Source organism: Erinaceus europaeus, chromosome 1 (assembly GCF_950295315.1).
Source record: "Erinaceus europaeus chromosome 1, mEriEur2.1, whole genome shotgun sequence".
NCBI classification, from domain to species: Eukaryota; Metazoa; Chordata; class Mammalia; order Eulipotyphla; family Erinaceidae; genus Erinaceus; species Erinaceus europaeus.
The window spans coordinates 47,543,766-47,567,397 of NC_080162.1; the positions used below are offsets into that span (position 1 = coordinate 47,543,766).

At 47.0% G+C, this 23,632-nt stretch overlaps 1 protein-coding gene and 1 non-coding gene across 2 annotated transcripts; both read right to left on the reverse strand.

Moving 5' to 3' along the window:
• Positions 1-1,112: 1,112 nt before the first annotated feature.
• Positions 1,113-1,185, reverse strand: LOC132542843 (small nucleolar RNA SNORD73). The gene has a single exon (XR_009553812.1). It is a non-coding gene; the product is annotated as a small nucleolar RNA SNORD73 (small nucleolar RNA).
• A 15,198-nt stretch (positions 1,186-16,383) lies between these two features.
• SNAI1 (snail family transcriptional repressor 1) lies at positions 16,384-23,073 on the reverse strand. Its single transcript, XM_007533363.3, has 3 exons — positions 22,873-23,073; positions 21,583-22,110; positions 16,384-17,684 (listed from the first exon to the last, which is right to left on the reverse strand). The coding sequence occupies exons 1-3, from the start codon at positions 22,952-22,954 to the stop codon at positions 17,500-17,502; spliced, it is 795 nt and encodes a 264-aa protein (XP_007533425.1). The 5' UTR covers positions 22,955-23,073; the 3' UTR covers positions 16,384-17,499.
• Between the last annotated feature and the right edge of the window lie 559 nt (positions 23,074-23,632).

Consider the following 23,632-nt stretch of genomic DNA (forward strand, 5'->3'; position numbering starts at 1 on the left):
GTCATCCACAGATTTAATTAATCCATCCCCTGTATAATCGAGGGCCTCTGGTGTCAAGCAATGTAGCAGGTACTGCTCTGATGTTATCAAATCTGTTCTGTGGTGTGTGCTTTCCATACCGCCACTCAGCATCCTTCTTGGGCCAGTGTTTTCATTCATTGGTTTTAGAGAGAAAGGAACAGAGAGGGAGACAGAGACACACAGGGAGCAGAGAAAAACCAGAGCATTGTCCTGCCATTCACGGTGCTTCTGCACTGCTCCCGTGTGGTGTTCTAACCTAGGGCCCTGTACATGGTAAGCTATGCACCTTGCCAGGTGAACTGTCTCCTCACCTTTTCTTATTTATTTCCTTTTTGTTACCCTTTTTGTTGTTGTTTTATTGTTGTTGTAGTTATTATTGTTGTTGAAGTCATCGTTGTTGGATAGGACAGAGAGAAATGGATAGAGGAGGGCTAAACAAAGGGGGAGAGAAAGACAGACACCTGCTGACCTGCTTCACCGCCTGTGAAGCTACTCTCCTGTAGGTGGGGAGCCGGGGGTTCAAACCGGGATCCTTCCACTGGTCCTTGCACTTTGCAGCCACGTGCACTTAAAACTGCGCTACCGCCCAACTCCCTAATTTTTATAATATTTTTATAATTTTTTTTGCCTCCAGACTCCACCTGCAAGGGGAAGCTTCACTAGTGGTAAAGCAGTGCTACAGACATCTCTCTCCCTCGACACCTTCCTTTTCTCTCTCCATTTTTCTGCTTTTTTTTTTCCCCCAGAGCACTGAGCAGCTCTGGTTTATGGTGGTGCAGGGGATTGAACCTAGGACTTCAGAGCGTCAGGCACGAGAGGTCTTTTGGCATAGCCATTATGCTTTCTACCCCTGCCCACCTTACTTATTAATGAGTGAGAACCAAAGTTTCACTCTGGCTTATTCAAGGGGTCTTAAGACTCTGTATATGTAAACCCCAGACTAATATTTTTCTTTGTAAACACTTTATTTATACACACCCTTACATTGTCTCCCACTGCCCACCCTCCTCCCCCCAGATAATCTTAGTCCTCACTGTTTTGTCTTGTTTTTTAATTTGCTTTTGTCTGGTCTTACAACCTTATATTGTGCACATGAGTGAAATCTTTTTTTTTAACGATATAATTAGTGTCAGTCATATGGGAAACATTTTGTCATCATTCATGAGTGAAATAATTTAATATGTGTCTTTCCTCTCTGTTTTCCTTTTAGAAGATTCATTTATTGGGAGTCGGGCAGTAGCGCAGCAGGTTAAGCACACGTGGCACAAAGTGCAAGGACTGGCAGAAGGATCCCGGTTTGAGCCCCTGGCTCCCCACCTGCAGGGGAGTCATTTCACAGGCAGTGAAGCAGATCTGCAGGTGTCTATCTTTCTCTCCCCCTCTCTGTCTTCCCCTCCTCTCTCCATTTCTCTCTGTTCTATCCAACAACAATGACATCAATAATAACTACAACAAGGGCAACAAAAGGGAATAAATAAATAAATAGAAGATTCATTTATTAACACAAGAGAGAGGATCAGGGCACCACCCTGGCACATATAATATTCATGGAGCCTCATTTTTCAAGTCCAATGCTCAGTCATGATGCCACCTTCTGAACCACTTCTATGATGATGATGATGATAGATAGATAGATAGATAGATAGATAGATATTGAGAATAACTAGAACACGGCTCAGCTCTGGCATATGGTGTTGGGTATTTAGAACCGAGGGCCTCATGCATGTACATCCTGTGCTTTACAGCCAAGAGCCTCCCCAGCCTTCCCTATACCTCCCACCATGGGGGCTTTTTGTGTCTATACAGTTCCATTGCTCTTGGAAGACACTTGTTTCCCTAACAATATCAAGTAGAGATCAGATGTGAGTAAGACACTACATTGATCCACTGGTTTTTGTTGCTGTTTTGCTATTGTTTGTTTTTCAGAGACAAAAGAGGCAGAGGTAGAGTGAAAAAAAGCTTCATTCAATGTGGTGGGGATCAGGCTCAAACCTGGGCTGTGCACATGGCAGAGCAGTGCGTTACCCAAGTGAGCTATTTCATCAGCTCAATCAATCCACTGCTGGTTAAGATTTCCCCTTTGCATGGTGCTCCAGAGTTGTACAGGGAGCTTAAATCTGGGTCTTCACATATGGCGATGTGAATGCTCTGCTGGGTAAAGTATCTCCTGGCCCCCTCCCTGTTTTTTGCTTTTCTGGCTTTGTTTTTAGATAAACACAGAGATAGAGAGGTGTAGATAGATAGGTACATAGGTAGGCAGGTAAACAGAGAGACAGACTGACCAAGTTGGGGCCATGCAGTAGTACCCCAGCTGCTCAGAGTAGGGAAAAGAAAGGAAGGAAGGAAGGGAGGGAGGGAAAGAGGGAGGGAGGAAGGGAGGGAGAGGGGGAGGGAGAGAGTGAGGGAAGGAGGGAGGGAGGGAAGGAGGGAGGGAGAGAGGGAGGGAAGGAGGGAGGGAGGGAGGATAAACAAGTGTTGAGGCGGGGCTTCAGGTGTCTCTCTGCCTCTGTCCCTCTCTGTCTCTCCCTTCCTCTTAATTTCTGGCTGTCTCTATCCAATAAATAAAAAATTAATAATAATAAACTTAAAACAAGGAAGGAAGGAAACCTCCAATTAAAAAAGGAGAAGGGGGTAGTCCAGGAGGTGGTGCAGTGAATAAAGCATAAAGCACTGGACTCTCAAGCATGAGGTTATGAGTTCAATCCCCAACAGTACATATACCAGAGTGATGCCTGTTTCTTTTTTTAAAATTTTTTTTTAAAAATGTATATTTATTTATTTTCTCTTTTGTTGCCCTTGTTTTATTTATTGTTGTAGTTATTATTTTTATTGTTAATGATGCTATTGTTGGATAGGACAGAGAGAAATGGAGAGAGGAGGGGAAGACAGAGAGGAAGAGAGAAAGATAGACACCTGCAGACCTGCTTCACCGCCTGTGAATTGACTCCCCTGCAGGTGGGGAGCCAGGGGCTCAAACCGGAATCCTTAAGCCGGTCTTTGCCACCTGCGCTTAGCCCGCTGCACCACCACCTGACTCCTGTGATGTCTTTCCTCTTCTCTTTCTCATAAATAAATAAATAAATAATCAAACTTTAAAAAAAAAAAGGAGAAGGAGCAAAGGGAAAGAGGGGGAGAAGAGGAGAAGTGGGTTTGCGGTTGGGGAGGTATCACAATGGAGCTTCCTTCAATGCAGCAGGGACTGGCCTCAAACCCGGTCTCACATGCGGCAAAGCAGCACACTAGGCACTCTCCTCTGCCTGGGTGTTAAATAATTTATGTATTTATTTATTGCTGCCTAGAAGGTGGTACTGTGGTGGTCCGGGAGGTGGCGCAGTGGATAAAGTGCTTGACTCTCAAGTGTGAGGTCCTGAGTTCAAGCCCCGGCAGCACATGTACCAGAGTGATGTCTGGTTCTTTCACTCTCTCCTCCTATCTTTCTCATCAATCAATAAATAAAATCTTTAAAAAAAAAAAAAAAAAAAGAAGAAGGTGGTACTGTGGATAAAGTGTTGAATCCTCAAACATGAGGCCCTGAGTGGTCTCTGGTTCTCCCTTGCTCTTTGCTTATTTATTTGTTATGCATTACTTAATGAGTGAACAGAGCACCCCTCTGGCATATGTGTTACTGTAGATTAAGTCAAGGGCCTCATGCTTATGCTTGCAAATGCTGCTGCTCTCCTCCTACTAAGCCATCTCCATAGCCATCCTTTGCTTGTCTTTTTCCTTCTGTTTTTTTTTTTAATTTATTTATTTTATTTTTTGCCTCCAGGGTTATTGCTGGGGCTTGGTGCCTGTACTACAAATCCACTAATCCTTGAGGCCATTCTTCCCCATTTTTGTTGCCCTTGTTGTCATTGCAGGACAGGACAGAGAGAAAGTGGGAGAGGAGGGGAAGACAGATAGGGAGAGAGAGAGAGAGAGAGAGACACCTGCATACTCACTTCACTGTGAAGCGACCCCTCTGCAGGTGTGGAACTGGAGGTTCAAACAGGGATCCATATGCCGGTCCTTTCCTTCGAGTCATGTGCGCTTAACCCGCCGTGCTACTGCCTGCACAGAGCATTGCTTGGTTCTGTGGGAGTTTGAATCTGGGACTACTTCAGAGCCTCAGGGATGAGAGAGAATCTGTTTGCATAACCATTATGCTATCTACCTGCCTACACCACATCTTTATCAAGTCATCTATCTAGGAGCACATCAGTCCCTTCTGTGTTTCTGCTATTGAAAAACAGAAATAAATATTGGAGTGCATTGTCTTTCTCTGTCTATACACTACATAAACAATTTTCACTGCAAGGCTGGGGAGATAGTTCTGTCACTTGCATGACAGAGACCCAGAGGTCCCAAGTTCAGTCCCAGCACTGCCATAAACTAAAGCTAAGTGATGCTTTGGCATCTTTCTCTATGCTTTCTTTATACTTTTTTTTTTTTTTTTAACCAATGCAATATTCAGCTCTGGCTTATGATGGTACAGGATGGGATTGAACTTGTGGCCTGAGAGTCTTAGGCACAAGAGTCTGTTTTGTATAACCATTATGCTATCTTCTCTGCCTTTTTTCTTTCTCTTTAATGAAAATAAACAGATCTTTAAAGAGTGTGGTGCCGGGGCCAGGTGGTGGCGCACCTGGTTGAGCACACGTGTTGTAATGCTCAAGGATCTGGGTTCAGGCCCCTGGTTCTCACCTGAAGGAGGAAAGCTTTGCAAATAGTGAAGCAGGGCTGCAGGTGTCTTTCTGTCTCTCTTCTGTACCAACCTCTTCCCTCTCGATTTCTAGCTGTCTCTATCCAATAAATAAAGATAATAATTAAAAAAAATTAAAGATTGTGGTGCCATTTATTATTTATGTATCTATTTATTTATTTTTACCAGAACACTGTTCAGTTCTGGCTTATGGTGGTGTGGAGGATTGAACCTGGGACGTTGGAGTCTCAGGAACGAGAGTCTGTTTGCATAACCATTATGCTATCTATCCTCTGCCCATGTGGTGCCATTTATAGTAACTACAGTGCTCTCACTCATACAGGGACCTCAGTAATATGTTCAGTTCTGTGGTCCGGGAGGCGACTCTCAAGCATGAGGTCCTGAGTTCAATCCCCGGTGCACATGTACCAGAGTGACCTCTGGTTCTTTCTCTCTCCTCCTATCTTTCTCATTAATAAGTAAATAAATAATTTTTTTAAAAAGTCATTTGGGAATCAGGCGGTGGCGCAACGGATTAAGCGCAGGTGACGCAAAGCTCAAAGACAGGCGGAAGGATCCCGGTTCGAACCGCAGGCTCCCCACCTGCAGGGGAGTCGCTCCACAAGTGGTGAAGCAGATCTGCAGGTGTCTGTCTTTCTCTCCCTCTCTCTGTCTTCCCCTCCTCTCTCCATTTTTCTCTGTCCTATTCAACAACAACATCAATAACCACAACAATGTTAAACAACAAGGGCAACAAAAAGGGAAAATAAATAAATATTTTTAAAAGATTTTTTTTTAAAGTCATTAGATATATGTGTGTGTGTGTGTGTGTGTGTGTGTGTGTGTGTGTGTTCAGTTCTTCCATGATGGACATTTCAATTGTCCACATTGTACTGCTGCCCTTCTTTTCAGTGCTGGGTACATTTGGTTACATACATAGTATTGACAGGATAGACAGAAAGTGAGAAGGGAGGGGGCTGTAGAGAGGGAGAGAGAGAGAACTGTAGCATTACTTCACTGCTCATGAAGTTTCCGATCCACAAGTGGGGGCTAGGGGCTTGAACCTGGATCCTTACACATGGCAACAGGTGCACTTAACCAGATGTGATACCATCCAGCCCCTCAGAACTAATGAGTGCACTTTTAATTATTTATCTATTTTAAAAGATAGAGACAGAATAAGTGACAGAGAAGAGACACTACATTCACCCACTGTTTATTTGTTTTTTTTTTTTTTTTTTTTTTTAGAGAGAGAGAAGAAGCAGTGGAAGAGAGTGAAAGAGACCACAGTACCAAAGCTTCCTTTAGCGCAGAGGGGGCCCAGCTCAAACCTGGGTCCCGTACATAGCAAAGCAGCACACTATCCCACACTATTTTTCTAGTCCTCAGTTTTCTATCTGGCCAAAGGTTAAACTTGCTCTACTGATGTGCAAAGTGAGGTCTAAAGAGGGTAGGGCCACAGAGCCACCAGGCAGGGCGGCGCCCTGAGACCTGCAGCAGAGCTTCAGGGGCCTTAGGAAAGCCCCTGCCCAGTCCCAGTTCATTTCCCCAGGCATAAAAATGGGATTCCCCCAGGTATCCATGCCCTAAGTACCCCCTCGAGCAACACCTGGAGTTATAGTCTCCTTCTGCTGCCTTTTTCAGCCCCTCAGTCTCCTGTTTCAGGCCACAGCACTACCAAAATTGATTTGGGGCCTGGGGAGACAATATGCTTATGTAAAGGCATGAGAGCCTAAGGCTCTGAGGTTCCAGGTTCAGTCCCGACACCACCATAAACAAGAGCTGAGCAGTGCTATGGTCTCTCTCTGAATCTTTCTCTTTGTATCTCCCTTGTTAAGATAAAATATATATATAATTTATTTATTATGGCTAGAGACAGAAGTTGAGAGGGAAGGAGATAGGGAGAGAGAGAAGGGGTTCTGGTGGTGCACCCCATTAAATGCACAGAGCACTAAGCACAAGGACCCGCACAATGATCAGCTCATCCCCAGGGCAGATGCTTCACAAGTATCAAGCTGATCTGCAGGTGTCTTTCTCTTTCTCTCTCCCTATCTCCACTCTTCTCTCAATTTCTCTGTCCTATCCAATAAAAGGGGGGAAATGGCTATCAGGAGCAGTGGATTTGTAGTGCCGGCACCAAGCCCTAATGACTACAGGTCAATAAAATAAAATAAAATAAAATAAATAAAATAAAAAGAGAAAGAGAGAGAAAAACATTTATAATACTGTTTTAGTGTTCATGAAACTTCTTCCTTCTAGGTAGGGACCAGGGGTTTGAACCCAGGTTACTGAGCACTAAGATGTGTACCCTCACCAGGTGCACCATTAACAAAAGAAAGAGAAACACAGGGGCCAGGCAGTGGCACACCTGGTTAAGCACACACAATACAATGCGCAAGGATCTGGGTTCAAGCCCCTGGTCCCCACCTGCAGGGGGAAAACTTCATGAGTGGTGAAGCAGGTCTGCAGGTGTCTCTCTCCCGCACTATTTCCCCCTCCCCTCACAATTTCTCTTTGTCTCTATTCAAAATAAATAAATAAAGATTTTTTTTAATTAAAAAAAAAGAAAGAGAAACACAGAGAGAATTAGTTTGCTAGCCACTGTCCCCCTTCCCCAAGGTCTGTCCAGTTTGTCACCTGCAGAGGAGCTCTGAGCCTGGGCTTCCCAGAGGGCACCAGCTCCCCTGAGTTCTAGTCACCTGGCACTCAAGATTCCAGGGCACATAGAATGCCACCTCAGGTCCCCAGACTTCAGTAAGTGTGAGCACAAAGAAGCAGAAACATTGGCATCTTTCTCTGGGTGACTGGGTGAATTTGCCACTCTTGATTCCTCTGTCTGTAGCTGGGCATAATAACAACTGTGTTGGCAGAACTCTTTTCCGCATACAACTCTTTTCCGAAAGACATCTTCAATGAAACGAATCCAATTACAAAGAAGACTAAGGCAAGTATAAACCTATGGGACTACATCAAATTAAAAAGCTTCTGTACAGCAAAAGAAACCACTACCCAAACCAAAAGACCCCTCACAGAATGGGAGAAGATCTTTTTACATGCCATACATCAGACAAGAGTTTAATAACCAACATATATAAAGAACTTGACAAACTCAACAACAAGACAACAAATAACCCCATCCAAAAATGGGGGGAGGACTTGGACAGAATATTCACCACAGAAGAGATCCAAAAGGCTGAGAAACACATGAAAAAATGCTCCAAGTCTCTGTCAGAGAAATGCAAATAAAGACGACAATAAGATACCACTTCACTCCTGTGAGAATGTCATACATCAGAAAAGGTAACAGCAACAAATGCTGGAGAGGTTGTGGGGTCAAAGGAACCCTCCTGCACTGCTGGTGGGAATGTCAGTTGGTCCAACCTCTGTGGAGAACAGTCTGGAGAACTCTCAGAAGGCTAGAAATGGTGACTTTACTGTTTTCAGCCCATCTTGGATGGACCTTGAAAAAATCATGTTGAGTGAAATAAGTCAGAAACAGAAGGATGAATATGGGATGATCTCACTCTCAGACCGAAGTTGAAAAACAAGATCAGAAAAGAAAACACAAGTAGAACCTGAAAGGGAATTGGCGTATTGCACCAAAGTAAAAGACTCTGGGGTGGGTGGGTGGGGAGAATACAGGTCCAAGAAGGATTCAGAGGACCTAGTAGGGGTTGTACTGTTATATGGGAAACTGGGGAATGTTATGCATGTACAAACTATTGTACTTACTGTTGAATGTAAAACATTAATTCCCCAATTTAAAAAAAATCAGAAAAAAAGTAGGAAAAATCCAAAAAATATATAAATAAAAAATAACAACTGTGTTTACTGAGACCACTTCGTGCTAGACAGACTCCATGCCAAGCAGTTTACAGGCATTTACTCTTTTCACCTGCACAGCATCCCCAGAAGGAAACACTGATCTTCAGGTGAGGAAATGAACATTAAGAGAGATTGAGCCACGTATCCTAGATCTCACAACCAGAGCAAGATGGCTCGAGCACTGCTCAGCTCTGGCTCATGGTGGTGCCGGATATTGAACTTGGGATGTCAAGCAGCCTCTGGCTCTAAAGTCCTTTTACATAACCATTCTGCTCTCTCCCGAGCTCAGAAACTAAGTTTGTTTGTTTGTTTGTACCAGAGCACAGCTCAGTTCTGGTTTATGGTTTATTGGAAAAGGGACTTAAGAGCCTCAGGCATGAAAATTTTTTTTTTTTTTTAATTTAAGAAAGGATTAATTAACAAAACCATAGGGTAGGAGGGGTACAACTCCACACAATTCCCACCGCCCAATCTCCATATCCCACCCCCTCCCCTGATAGCTTTCCCATTCTCTATCCCTCTGGGAGCATGGACCCAGGGTCATTGAGGGTTGCAGAAGGTAGAAGGTCTGGCTTCTGTAATTGCTTCCTCGCTGAACATGGGCGTTGACTGGTCGGTCCATACTCCCAGTCTGCCTCTCTCTTTCCCTAGTAGGATGGGTCTCTGGGGAAGCTGAGCTCCAGGACACATTGGTGGTGTCTTCAATCCAGGGAAGTCTGGCCGGCATCCTGATGACACCTGGAACCTGGTGACTGAAAAGAGAGTTAACATACAAAGCCAAACAAATTGTTGAGCAATCATGGACCCAAAGCTTGGAAAAGTAGAGAGGAAGTATTAGGGAGGTACTCACTGCAAACTCTAGTATACTTCTGCTTTCTTACTTTGGTGCCATACTCCAAACTCAGTCATTTTCTGCTTTGCGTTTCTACTTCTTTTTTTTTTTTTTTTACATGCATAACGAAAATTTTTTATATAACCATTATCCAAAAATGTAATTACCATAGGTTCACCATAATGCCTAGAGTTATTGTGAGAATTAAATAAAATAATCTGTGCAAAACAGATAGTGGATGGTTTACTGTTGTTATCATCATCATTGTCATTATTACTACTGACCTGACTGGTTTTTGTTTTTTAAACAGACCACTGCTCAGCTCTGGTTCCTGGCGGTGCAGAACAGATCCACTCTGGCTCCTCCTCTGCTCAACAACCCCCAGGGCTCATACCCATACCCTCAGGGTATAAACCCACTTTCTCCTCCCAAACTGTCCTCCCATCTCCTACTGCAGACACCAGCTCAGGCTATAACCTTTGCATCAAAAGTTGGGACTTTTGGCATTTCCCTCCCTTCTAGAACTCATAGAGGCAGAATCTAGATCTCCTCTTTTTCATTAAAAATGTTTTATTTATTATTAAATAGAGACAAAGAAATTGAGAGGGTAGAGGGAGATAGAGAGACATCTGCAGCCCTGCTTCACCACTTGTGAAGCTTCCTCCCTACAGGTGTGGGGGCCAGGGCCTTGAACCCAAGTCCTTATACTCTGTAATGTGTGTTTAACCAGGTGCACCACCGCTTGGCCCACCACTTAGACTGTTTCCATGTCTTAGCTATTACGCCTAATGCTGCAATAGACATAAAGGTGTAAATATCTTTCCACACTTGTGCTTTAAAAAAAAAAAAAAAACTTTTAAAATATTTATTTATTTTCCCCTTTGTTGCCCTTGTTGTTTTATTGTTGTAGTTATTATTGTTATTGATGTCGTCGTTGTTGGATAGGACAGAGAGAAATGGAGAGAGGAGGGAGTTGGGCGGTAGCACAGCGGGTTAAGCGCAGGTGGCGCAGAGCGTGCAAGGACCGGCTTAAGGATCACGGTTCCGGCCCCAGCTCCCCACCTGCAGGGGAGTCGCTTCACAGGCGGGAAAGCAGGTCTGCAGGTGTATTTCTTTCTCTCCCCCTTTCTGTCTTCCCCTCCTCTTTCCATTTCTCTCTGTCCTATCCAACAACGACGACATCAATAACAACAACTACAACAATAAAACAAGGGCAAAAAGAGGGAATAAATAAATAATTTTAAAATAAAGAAAGAAATGGAGAGAGGAGGGGAAGACAGAGAGGGGAAGAGAAAGGTAGACACCTGCAGACCTGCTTCACAGTTTGTGAAGCGACTCCCCTGCAGGTGGGGAGACCGCGGTTCAAACCGGGATCCTTCCGCCGGTCCTTGAGCTTTGCGGAATGACGTGCACTTAATCCATAGCGCTATCGCCCGACTCCTGCACATTTGTGCTTTTATACTTTTCTGCTACCTAGAAGAATTGCTGTATCACATGGTAGTGCCCTTCTCCTTCTTCAGATATCATTGTTATTATGTTACCAGAGCACTGCACAGCTGTGATGTATGGTTGTGCCAAAGACTGAAATTGGGACCTCAGAGACTCAGACATAACCATTAAGCTGGCGTTTAGCTTTGGCTATTCATGGTGTTGAGAATCAGGCTTGGGATGCAAGTCCTATGCACCACCACTGCCTATCTCCCTGTCCTTGTAGTATTTAATTGCTTGAAATTACCTCCAGACTGTTTTCCACAGAGACTGCACCAATTCACAGCTACACCAACAATATATGAGGATTCTTTTTAAAATAATATTAATACATTCTTATAACATTCATGTTTTTGTTTCTGTTTTGTGTGGCTTTGGCGACCAAACCCAGTACCTCATGCACTTGAGACATGTGCTCTACCGCTGAGCCACCTCTCCAGCCCACATCTGTGAAACTGGCAATTTGAAAACAAAGAGGAACAAGGAGGAATCAGATCCTGACCTGCCAAAATACCCCATTCCTGTTCAACAGGCATTCATAAGCAACTGCTGGGTCACTAATGGGGGCCAGATGTGCCCAGAGGTGGCCATGACCCCAGACCTGCCTGCCTATCCACTTGCTCAGAGATTGGCTTTATTTATAGTTAGTTTATTTCCTGGACTCATTTAAAAAAGTTTTAAAGAAAAGCCTAGGGGAGGATGTAATGGCCCCATCTCTCTCAATCCCATGGCTCTGAGCTATGTTCCCAGCAGAGGAGGAAAATTTCTTCTCTAATGTAGAAAGCCAACCTGTAAAAATAAAAGGAATGTGGGGACTAGAAAAATCACCATTTGGCAAACACCATAGTAATAACCAAGTCAGGCAAAAAACATCAGTGAGGGTTAAAACTTGTGGGTGGAACTTTGAGGAGAGGTAATAGGATATGCGCATGGTCTTGGAATGTCTTCCCACAAGATACGGATTAAATACAAAATGGGGAGCAAGGAAATTACATCCAGGAGAAACCTGGCAGACACCAGCAGAATCAAGTGGTCAAAGCTGATGTCACCAGTAACAGCACCAAGTGACCTCATGCGCCTCCTGGTACCTTGCACTGAGAGCAGAGTCACTTCTACAGTGCTGCTGAAAGTGCACCAGCCATACTCATAAAGAGGCATCCAGAAAGTCCAAGTAGGAGGACCTTCTACAAAATAGCCAGCCTGGCATAAGGACCCAGGTTCAAGCCCCCAGCCCCCACTTACAGGGGGAAAGCTTCACAAGTGGTAAAGCAGGGCTACAGGTATCTCTCTGTCTCTTACCCTCTCTATTTCTGGCTGTCTCTATCTAATAAATTAAAAAAGATAATGGGGGGGAGGGAGTCGGGCAGTAGTGCAGCAGGTTAAGCGCACGTGGTGCAAAGTGCAAGGAGCGGCAGAAGGATCCTGGTTAGAGCCCCTGGCTCCCCACCTGCAGGGGAGTCCCTTCACAGGCGGTGAAGCAGGTCTGCAGGTGTCTCTCTTTCTCTCCCCCTCTCTGTCTTCCCCTCCTCTCTCCATTTCTCTCTGTCCTATCCAACAACAACATCAATAACAACAACAATAAAACAACCAGGGCAACAAAAGGGAAAAAAAAAAAAGCCTCCAGGAGCAGTGGATTTGTGGTGCAGGCACTGAGCCCCAACAATAACCCTGGGGGCAAAATAAAAATAACAGAGCTGAGCAATGCTTTGGTAGAAAAATGAAGAAGGAGGAGAAGAAGGAGAAGGAGAAGAAGAAGAAGAAACCCATGTTTATTAGCCTGGCCAGTTGAGAAACAGGTAGACCATCAGACTTGCATGCATGAAGTCCTGAGTTCAATCCCTAGCATCATATGAGAGACTGATGCTCTGTTGTTACATATATATGTTTCTTTTCTCTTTTATTTTTATAAAGTTTCATTTATGTATTAATGAGAAAGATAGGAAAGAGAGAGAAAAAACCAGACATCACTCTGGTACATATGCTGCTGGGGACTGAACTCGGGACCTCATGCTTGAGGGTCCAGTGCATTAGCCACTGCGCCACCTCCCAGATCACATTCTTTTCTCTTTTAAACAAAGGCTGCCCTGACATGCAGATAAATCTATCAGATGGAGAGGTCACCTTTTTTCCCCCCCTTTAGTTGTGGATAGAAACAAAAATATCGAGGGTGGGGATAGATAGCATAATGGTTATGCAAAGATACACTCATGCCCGAGGCTCCAAAGTCCCAAGTTCAATACCCCACACCACCATAAACTAGAGTTAAACAGTACTCTGGTAAGAAAAAAAAGAACGAAAGAAATATCAAGGAGTGGGAGATAGAGATGGGAGAGAGATACCTGCAGCACTGCTTCACAACTGGTGAAGCTTCCCCTTGCAGGTACGGACCAGGGGCTTGAACCAGGGGCCTTGTGCACTATAATATATGCTCTCAACCTGGAGTACCATAACTATGGTTCCCTATAAATTTTTTTTTTAAATACCTGACTACATATTTAGTAGCCAACTTTCATTTTGGGTGGGGGTAGATAGCAAAGAGACTCTCATACCTGAGACTCCAAAAGCCAGAGCTGAGCAGTGCTCTAGTTAAAAAGAAAAAAAGTGGCCCAGGGGGTGGCGCAATGGATAAAGAATTGGACTTTCCAGAAGTATACTAGAGTTTGCAGTGAGTACCTCCCTAACACTTCCTCTCCACTATTCCAAGCTTTGGGTCCATGATTGCTCAACAATTTGTTTGGCTTTGTATGTTAACTCTCTCTTCAGTCACCAGGTTCCAGATGCCATCAGGATGCTAGCCAGGCTTTCCTGGATTGAAGACCCCACCAATGTGTCCTGGAGCTCAGCTTCCCCAGAGACCCACCCTACTAGGGAAAGAGAGAGGCAGACTGGGAGTATGGACCGACCAGTCAATGCCCATGTTCAGCGGGGAAGCAATTACAGAAGCCAGACCTTCTACCTTCTGCAACCCTCAATGACCCTGGGTCCATGCTCCCAGAGGGCTAGAGAATGGGAAAGCTACTGGGGAGGGGGTGGGATATGGAGATTGGGCGGTGGGAATTGTGTGGAGTTGTACCCCTCCTACCCTATGGTTTTGTTAATTAATCCTTTCTTAAATAAAAAAAAATTTTTTAAAAAAATTGGACTTTCAAGCTTGAAGTCCTGAGTTTGATCCCTGGCAGCACATGTACCATAGTGATGCCTGGTTCTTTCTCTCTCTCCTCTAATCCCTTTCATTAATGAATAAATTAAAAACATTTTTAAAAAATATTTATCTATTTTTCCTTTTTGTTGCCCTTGTTTTTTATTGTTGTTGTAGTTATTGTTGTTGTTGTTGTTATTGATTTTGTTGTTAGATAGGACAGAGAGAAATGGAGAGAGGAGGGGAAGACAGAGAGGGGGACAGAAAGAGAGACACGTGCAGACCTGCTTCACCACCTGTGAAGCGACTCCCTTGCAGGTGGGGAGCCGGAGGCTCAAACTGGGATCCTTATGCCTTAACGTCACCTGTGCTTAACCCGCAGCGCTGCTGCCCAACTCCCAGATAAAATATTTTTAAAAAATATTTGATTTTATTTTTTAACCAAAAATCCTGTCTCTTTGCTTCTTCCTGTCTCCATCTTTTCCACTCCTCCCCCTGCACTGTCCCCCAAAGTACTTGTATTAGTTACTATAAATCCTGTTTCTGTATGCAAATATAAACAAGAATGAATAACATGTTTATTTCCACAAAAAGAAGTATGTTCTTTGTGCCTTTCTTTTGTTCACTCATTAATGTGGCTTTTTCCAACTTCAGTGTCCCCATTCCAATATCCTTTTTAATAACCCCCAATTCACAATATAGCCCACCTGTAGTCGGGTTGCCCCATTCATCACGGTGCTTCTTAAACCTGATCTTTGTCCTCAAGGCCACCACCACCACCTCTAAACATGACTCTTCACCACTCAGCCAAGCTCTGCAGGGTTTAGACTCCTTACTAGTTTCCCCAGGCCCTCCCTCAACTTCCCAGGTTTCTCAACTCTGGACAAGCTTAGTCCTCTAGAGACTGAATCTTTCTTTTCCTTCATTACTTAACTAGAATGTCAAGTCTTCGACAGTCCCCCACTTATGCCTTATAAAGCCATTTTTAACTGGGGTCAGGAGAGGTAGCATAGTAGCTGGAGTGTGAAGACTTAATAGAGGGAGTTGGACGATAGCGCAGCGAGTTAAGCGCAGGTGGTGCAAAAACTCAAGGACCAAAGTAAGGATCCCAGATCAACCCGGTTCAAGTCCCCAGCTCCCCACCTGTAGGGAAATCACTTCACAAGTCGTAAAGATCTGCAGGTGTCTATCTTCCTCTCCCCCCTTTGTCTTCCCCTTCTCTCTCCATTTCTCTCTGTCCTATCCAACAATGACAACATCAATAACAATAAAATAATAAGGGCAAAAAAGGGAATAAATAAATATTTAAAAAAGACTTAATAGCATGGGGTCCTGAGTTTGATCCTTGGCATCTCATATGCCAGAGTTATGCACTGGTTCTCTCTCCTGTTAGTAAATAAATCTAAAAAAAAAAAAAAGGAAAAAACTTGGCATCACCACTATATGGGAAAAAAAAAGTCTTGCTTTTACAAGCAGTATTTCAGAGGTAGAATCTGGAGGTCTGAAGTGGGGGAGCCTTACTCCAAGCACCGAGTTAAGTTTATGAGCCTGGCCTGATTCCCAGGGGATCCCAGCACACTCCTGTGAAGCCGCCCACTGTGGGATGTGTGGTATGGAATGGATGTAGTCGACAGCCCATAGATATGTGACACAGTAGGTCTTCAGTCAATGGGTGCCCCAATGCCACTGCTTCCCGCTGCCCCTCCCACCCACCCCCACTTCCCTTCAGGGAGGCCTGCTACAATTTGGTGATTGTTAGAAAACTTTTTTTCTTTTTCTTTTAGGAGGAAAGCTGCAAGTCATTAAGGGCTGCTCCTGGCCTGTGGGTCACCATTTCCTGTTTAGAAGAAAGAATCATCTCTCCTTTGGAACATGAAGCTCCCCCACCCCCTGGCCTGACTGGGGCTGCAGAGCTCTGGGAGCCCGTCTGGCTCAACTCCGCAGGAAGTTGGCACCTCAGCACCTTTTGTGTTCAGAAAGGACACTCATTTTCTCCTGGACCCAGGAGGGCCCCAGAGGTGAGGTCATCTCGACAGTCAGCAGAGAGTGAACTACCCTGAATTATCCCAGACCAGGAGGCCAACTATTCTGTCTTCCCGTGCTGTGCTGGAAGCAGGAAACAGTATGACCCTTACCCTTTGACCTGGCTTCTCACCCTCTTGGCTCCGGACGGCCAATTTCCTTGCATCAAAGGCCATTTGGTACCCAGCAGTCAGAGGTGTGGGTGTGACAGGGAGGCCTGAGCCCTCAAGCCCTCGGAAACAGGAAGGACATCCTCTGTCCTAGCTCATGGCATTCCACTCCCTCATCTGGGTATTTCTGCCCCCCCCCCCCCCACCTGCAGAGCTGGGGCAAAGCCATGCAGCCTGTTTAGTTGATAAGACCTAGCAAACTGGCTTCTTTCCCTGTGGGCCTGGTCAGCTTCAAAACACTTCATGAGGATGAACGAGATCGACAACGTAGCAGAGAATTTGAGGAACCTGCACAGGAATTCCTACTGCACACAGGTGTTTCCCAACCTCCACATCAGACAAGACATTCAAACTCACAAGAAAACCTATTTGTACAACCTCGATGGCCCAATGCCACCATGCTGTTTAAATGGCAAAGATTTAATGCTGTGTGTGGAATGCCTGAGCTCCCTGAGTCCTAAGCTCTTCCTAAAAGCCAGTTCAAATACCCACTGCACTATAAAACAGGTTTTTTTTTTAATATATAAATTAACCGTTTTATTGAACATCAATAAACTGTACATATAACTATACAAAAGGTTTTCAAAGTACAAAATGTTGCTTGCAATATAAATACCAGTGTACCTTAAAAAATGTAAACATCTTCCTCCCAGGCCCACCTGTCAGGCACTGAAATAGTTCTGGGAGATACATCGGTCTAGCTGGCCAGAGAAGCACCCCTGACAAGTAACAGCAATTACTCACAGTCCCTTTTGAGACTGTTGTTAAATTGGCTGTGAAACAGGTGCTACCATGACAAACTGGAGGCTGAAATAGCTGCTCAGGCCCAGGAGGCATCTTGGGGTCTAGACATGCCCTTGAGTCACTCATATTCCACCCCAGCCCCTGGGGGTGGATTATTGCATAGTTAGTTCTGCCTCCTAAAGGAATGGCCTGAGGGCTCCTGGAGTGGAGGGACCCCCCCCTCAGGGGGGGCATGGAAGCTTCCGAGTCAGTCTGCTGGCATTTGTCCTATAGCTTAAAGCAGCTATATCCAAGGTTTTGGATATACACACCCAGATGGAAAGACCCACCCAGGAAAGTCACAAAGCAGAGGCAGCCAAGAGGCTGCTGTGCCACATGCCACCTCCTATCAGCCAGCTGCAGAGATTCCCCAGGAAAGGCTCTTTTCAGAGCCCACAGAAGCACCACAGGCAGAAGGACCTGGACAGCCATCCTGAGCCCAAGAGGCGGGAATCCCTAGCAGTCAAAGGCACGACAGACTAGGGTCCTTCATTCTGGAACAGGGAAGAGGTTGCAGGTCTGGAAAAGGGCTCGGGGGTCAGTGGGGCCCCCCTAAGCAGCCCGACTCTTGGTGTTTGTGGAGCAGGGACATGCGGGAGAAGGTCCGGGAGCACATCTTGCACTGGTACTTCTTGATGTCCGAGTGGGTCTGGAGGTGGGCCCGCAGGTTGGAGCGGTCAGCAAACGCCCGGTTGCAGTGGGAGCAGGAGAAAGGTTTCTCACCTGTGGGGAGAGAACAAACAGGGTGGTTAAGAACAGCTGATGTTTATTGAAATCCCCAATTACTGGCCCCAGAACCCAGTCCTAAACAATCCTATGACTTATGGCAAAGTTAAAAACACACAGGTCCAGTGTCCAAAGGCCTGGGTGACTGAAGGCTTCCCTGCTTCCCACTGTGTGGCCTTGCCGAAGTCTGACCTCTGAGTCTCCATTTGCTCATCCATAAGATGGAACTGGTCAACCCCCTCCCTCCTCCAGAGGCTGGTAACTGAAAAAAGGCAGTCTACAGCATGAAGACTGCTTTATTGCTGAACACTAGGTGTATGCCAGGAACAGTGAGTGTTTTCATCATATTTAGTCCTACCCTGTCCCGATTTAAAGATGGTGAAACTGCAGTACACAGAAACTGAGTAGGTGGTCTGGGAGGTGGGTGCAGTATATAAAGCATTGGACTCTCAAGCATGAGGTCTGTCCTGAGTTTGAGCTCCAGCAGCACATGTACCAGAGTGATGTCTGGTTCTTTCTCTCTCCTATTATTCTAATTAATAAGTATTTTTCTTTTTTAAATATTTATTTATTGGATAGAGACAGCTGGAAATTGAGAGGAAAGGAAGTGATAGGAAAGGACTTGAACCCAGGTCCTTGCACACTATAACGTGAGTGCTCAACCAGGTGCACCACCACCTGGACCCAATATTTATTTTCTTTTCTTTTTTTCTTTTTTTTTTTTTTTTAACAGAGCACTGCTCAGCTCTGGCTTATGGGGGTGTGGGGGATTGAACCTGGGACTTGAGAGCCTCAGGCATGAAAGTCTCTTTGCATAACCATTATGTTATACCCCCACCCAATATTTATTTTCTTAACCAGAGCACTGCTCAGCTTTGGCTTATGGTGACGCAGGGGAATGAACCTAGAACTATGGAGCCTCAGGCATGAGAGTCTCTTTGCATAACCATTATGCTATCTACCCTGGCCCAATAAATAAAATCTTTTAGACAGAGAGGGAGAGAAAGAGGAGAGTAGCAGCATATAAGTGCTGACCCAACAGGAGTCAGTCAGTGCCCTTGGTTCAAACCACTCCACAGGCTTTCCATCTAAGGGCACTCTGGGATACTTTGCTTGGGGCTAAAGCCTTAAGTGAGGCCTGAAAGGTCCCTCCCTGTATGCCTAGGAGGGGAGGTCATACACCTGTGCTGTTTCCTCATCACAACACACTGGTCTCCTTGTCTGTCTTGTCCCTCAATCAGACTGGGTCCCATCAGAGAGGGACCTCCTCTCACTCTATTCCAAACTTCTAGCCCAGGGCCTGGGGCTGCCAAGAGGTTACAGAAAGAACCTGTACCTTACAGTGTTGAAGCCTTCCCCTCACCTGAGGCAGGCTGTGCTAGATGTCCTGTTTCTGGAAAAGGCCTAGAGGATCCTGATCCCTCAACCATCACCAGGTAACACCAATTCTCTTTTCCCAACTCCTGCCCCAGTCAAAAGAACACCATTCACATTCTAAAATCACCAAGGCTGTGCTTTTGGTTTTCTGGGGTTCCCCCCCAGGAGTGTATCATCTCAAAAATGGAATCATGATAGTACTTCATGTAAATGCTTCTCAAGCCCTTATAACCAGGCAGTGTTTAGTGACACTGATGAGTCTTTCTCCCAAAATGCACCACTGCCCACTTGTTAATCCGAGCTGAAATTCCAGAAGACCTAGGGATGAATGAATTCCATTTGCCTGGGACACCATGCTGGACACACGAGGGTGGGTGACACAGTTACTGAACCATCTATTTAGGGGTTTAGCTGTCAGAGTAGATACCCCAGAGAACAGGCCATATCCCAGAGTATGGGCTGGGCTGGGGTGGCCTGGCCCGGCCCATGGAAGGGATACCCAAGCAATCTGCTTGGCCTCTGCATCCCAGGCCCAGAGGGTTTACTGATTTCAGTTTACAAGGTGAAGTACTTCTGCAATCATACCCTCTGATATGCAGATCCAGAAGAGGGAACAGAGTTCTGGATCTCCCAGAATCCAGAACGCCATTTGCCTCTCCTTCCTGGGCCAAAGGCCATGGTGCTGGCTCCAGCCTTTTTGAGGTATGACTTGAGACAGTGGATTCCTTCTTAGGGCCTCAGTTCCCTTGTCTGTGAGATGGGGCTTATGAGGGCACCTTTTTGCTAGGCTGCTGAATTTCAATCAGCTGCAGGATGTGATGTGTGATAAGAGTGAAGAGTGGAGGGGGGGGCGGTGGGGGCAGACAGATTTCCCCGCCAGGCAAACATCTTTATGGTGCTCCCAACAAGTGTGAAATCGGCACCAGGCCAGCAGGGACAAAGGCCGCCAACAGGGGCACTGTACATGTGATACCCCTGGATTAAAGGGGCCTGACACGCTGTGGGGCAGCAGCTGCAACCCAGAACAGGTGCTAGGCACCGCTGCCCCATGCACCTGCTCTGCCCCTGCCAGCCCCCCCACCGGGCCCACCATTAAGGCACACAATGGGCGTCAATGAGGATGGCAGGGGTGCATTTCAACAGGCTTTTTGTGTCTGAGCCATGCCTTTACATTAAAATAATGTCTAGAAGGGAAGGGGGTCGCCTCTGGGGAGCACCCCAGGTTCACACAACTGGGAAGAGACCCAGAGCAGAACCAGGTAGTTGGACCTCTACCAGTTAAAATCAGGGCTTTTTGTGAGGAAAAACAGTTGCAAGTTTTGGAGGATGCCAGCATCATGCTGTGAGAGTGCTAGTAATCTAACAGAGCCTGCAAGCCACCAGGCCAGGAAATGCCAGAGCCTGTCTACCAGCATGAACCCCAAACCCCACCCCATCAAGACCCCTGAACCTCCTGCCTCAACAGTCACTCTGCAGAGAGCAGCCCCCAGCCCGGTGGCCTTCCCAATTCAAGCTCCGTACAAAGAGTCAGGTGGCTACCTTATTACCATGTCCAGAAAGTTAAAGGAGAGTAAAGACTCATCTTGCAATTTTTTATACATTTAGCATTGTTTTCAGAACACCAAGACAAGGTGTTTTCTGCCCGCAAAGGTATTCTGACAGGATTAAGTGTAATCTACTTCACTGTGGGGATGGGAAAACAGAGCTAGGTCTGAGAACTGACAAATTATGAAGTGATTAAGAGGCTGAAGAGATAACATAATGGTTATGCAAAAAAGACCTTCATGCCTGGGGCATCAAAGGTCCTAGGTTCAATTCCCAGCACCACACTGCTCTGGTAAGAGAAAGGGAAAAAGAACTAATAATAAAAATAAAGTGGTTACGCCACTGAAGCTTGAACCACTCTATATAATTATGCTAGCAAAATCCAGAGGTTCAGAGAGGGCAAGTCAGTTACACAAGGTGGCAGAGCACATAAAACAGGAACTAGTAGCACTTAGCAGGTACCAAGCACCATGCTAAGTGCTTTCTTTCATTTAACTGACACAGAAACTCCACAAGGTGTTCTTGCGCTCATTTTACAATGAAGGAAACTGAGGCTCAGTGAGGTAAAAGGAAGGTTTGCGTGAGGATTCAGAGCCAGGTGGGGGGTCTGGCAACATCCTGTCTGACTAAGGTGGGGGTGGGCTGGGGGAGGGCAGAGCAGGCCAGGCCCCTTCACACCTGGCCCCAACAGCAAGGTGTTAGTTGCACCTTTCCCATCCCCAGCTCCAACCCATTTGGCTGAGAAACTGCCTGCCTCTCAGAGGGTCTGCTAAGGTTATCTACTTAGCCCATCTGTTTAGCTGATAAATGACCCGTTCCTTCCATCAGGCACTGGAGAAAAAGGTCCTTGAGCTTCTGAGTTACTAGTCAAGTCAGGTGATGTGTAGGCCTGTTTCTACAACCTGGAAATAACTGCAGGAGCCCCACCTCCCCAAAGCTGGTAGAGGGACAGCAGGACAGCCAGAATATTTACCAGTGTGGGTCCGGACATGGCCTTGCAGCAGCCAGGGCCTAGAAAAGGCCTTCCCGCAGGTATCACAGACACAGGGCAGTGTGTGGCTTCGGATGTGCATCTTGAGAGCACCCAGGCTGATATACTCCTTGTTGCAGTATTTGCAGTTGAAGGACTTCCGAGCCTGGAGGTCCTTGGCCATGGAAAGCCCTGCCAGCTGCTTGGGCAACTGGCCCAAACCCGGGAAGGCTGCATAGGCCTCCGCCTCCAGGGAAGAGAAGGAGGCAGAGGAGAAGGTTGAAGGAGCCGGTGAGGGTGGGCTGGGGGGCTGGGAGCCTTTTCCACTGTCCTCGTCTGATAGGGAGGTCAGATCCACTGCCTTGGGGAGCTCCTGAGGCAGAAGGGAGGCCCAGGTGATGGACTGGGCTTGGGGTGCCAGCAGAGAGTCCCAGATGAGAGTGGGCAGCGAGGCCGTGGGGTTGAGGACCTCAGGAGGAGGGATGGTCGCCAGCAGGTGGGTCTGGTCGTATGGCTGCTGGAAGGTCAATTCTGGAAGCAGCAAGGAGATCAGGGTCAAGCACTGGATCGTTCAACAAACCTAATGTGGGCTGGAGGGAGCTGGTATTCAATTATGTCCCAGATGGAGAGGGAGAAAAAAAAGGGGGGAGTCGGGCGGCAGCGCAGCGGGTTAAGCACACGTGGCGCAAAGCACAAGGACCAGAGGAAGGATCCCGGTTCGAGGCCCCGGCTGCCCACCTGCAGGGGGAGTCGCTTCACAGGCGGTGATGCAGCAGGTCTGCAGGTGTCTATCTTTCTTCCCCCTCTCTGTCTTCCCCTCCTCTCTCCATTTCTCTCTGTCCTGTCCAACAACGACGACAACAATAATAACTACAACAATAAAACATGGGCAAAAAAAAAAAAAAGAAGTCCAGAAACTCCGGACCGGAGCTGACAAGCACAGTCCCCACCGCACACAGCTCACCTGTTTCTCCCACCCCAGCCCCTGCCCCCTCCTCCCACAACCCCTCCCCCAAATCCTCTGGACTCCGGACTCTTCCGCTGGCCGGGTCTCTCCTCCCCCTCCCCAGAGTCCTCTGGACGGCCGGGTCCGCGCAGCGCAGACCCACACCACCGCCCCCCCAAAAGTCCTCCCCCAACAGCTGCGTTCCCCTGAAGAGCCCCCACGCCCTGCCCTTTGACCTCGACATGAGCCCCTCGTCCCAAACCCCCAATCTCCTTCCCTCCGTAGCCTTCTTACCCCCCCCCGCCCCGCTCCAAACGCCCAAAAGAACCAGCACCCGGTCCGCTCACCTGGAGAAGAGTCGTGCAGCTCGCTGTAGTTGGGCCTCCGGCGGGAGCAGGACGATTTCCGAACGAGGAAAGAGCGCGGCATGGTGGCCGACAAACACCGGGGATCGTCCGGGGGGGCGCGGAGACCACGAGCAGCTGAGACGAAAGGCTGTGAAGCTCCGCTGTGAGTGGATACTCGCCGCCAACTCCTTTAAGTACGCCAGCCACGGAAAAGGGCGGGGCACACTCGGACACGCCCCTTTCCACCTACCGACCAATCAGTGTATCCTCTCGCTGGAGAACACACCCCAAGCAGGTGCGCGGGGAGCGGGTAGGGCTCGCGCCGCGTGGCGTTAGGAGTCGGGCGTGGGCTACTCCGAGGCTGCGCTGCGCGCGCCACCCCATCCACCAGGTTGTCCACTGCGGGTCAAGCTGCGGGTTCCCGCACCCCTGGTCGCGCGGCATCCCCGCTTCGGGGCGCCATGCGCCCCCCAGCTCAGCATTGTACGGTTGCCCGCCTCTGGCGCCCCCTTGCGCTGCGCGCCGCGAATGAGAGCACCTGCCCTGCCGAAACCACCTCCGCCTCTCGTTTGGGTAGGGTGCGGACATTTCCTCCGCTCTGCCCCGCAAGCGCCTGGTAAAAAGTGTGAGGCTGAGAGGGACCATACACAGTTCAGCGCAGGGTGCGAGGAAATGGACACCTCTCACGTGGCTGCTGGCAGTATGAAATGTCAGCTTTAAGAAAAGTATTATCTTTATTTATTTATTTATTTATTGGAAA

Coding starts and splice junctions, on each gene's coding strand:
- SNAI1 (XM_007533363.3), bottom strand. CDS start 22,954: ATGCCGCGCTCTTTCCTCGTTCGGAAATCGTCCTGCTCCCGCCGGAGG. Junction 22,111..22,872: donor GCTGCACGACTCTTCTCCAG/GTGAGCGGACCG, acceptor TGCTGCTTCCAG/AATTGACCTTCCAGCAGCCA. Junction 17,685..21,582: donor CCATGTCCGGACCCACACTG/GTAAATATTCTG, acceptor CTCTCCCCACAG/GTGAGAAACCTTTCTCCTGC.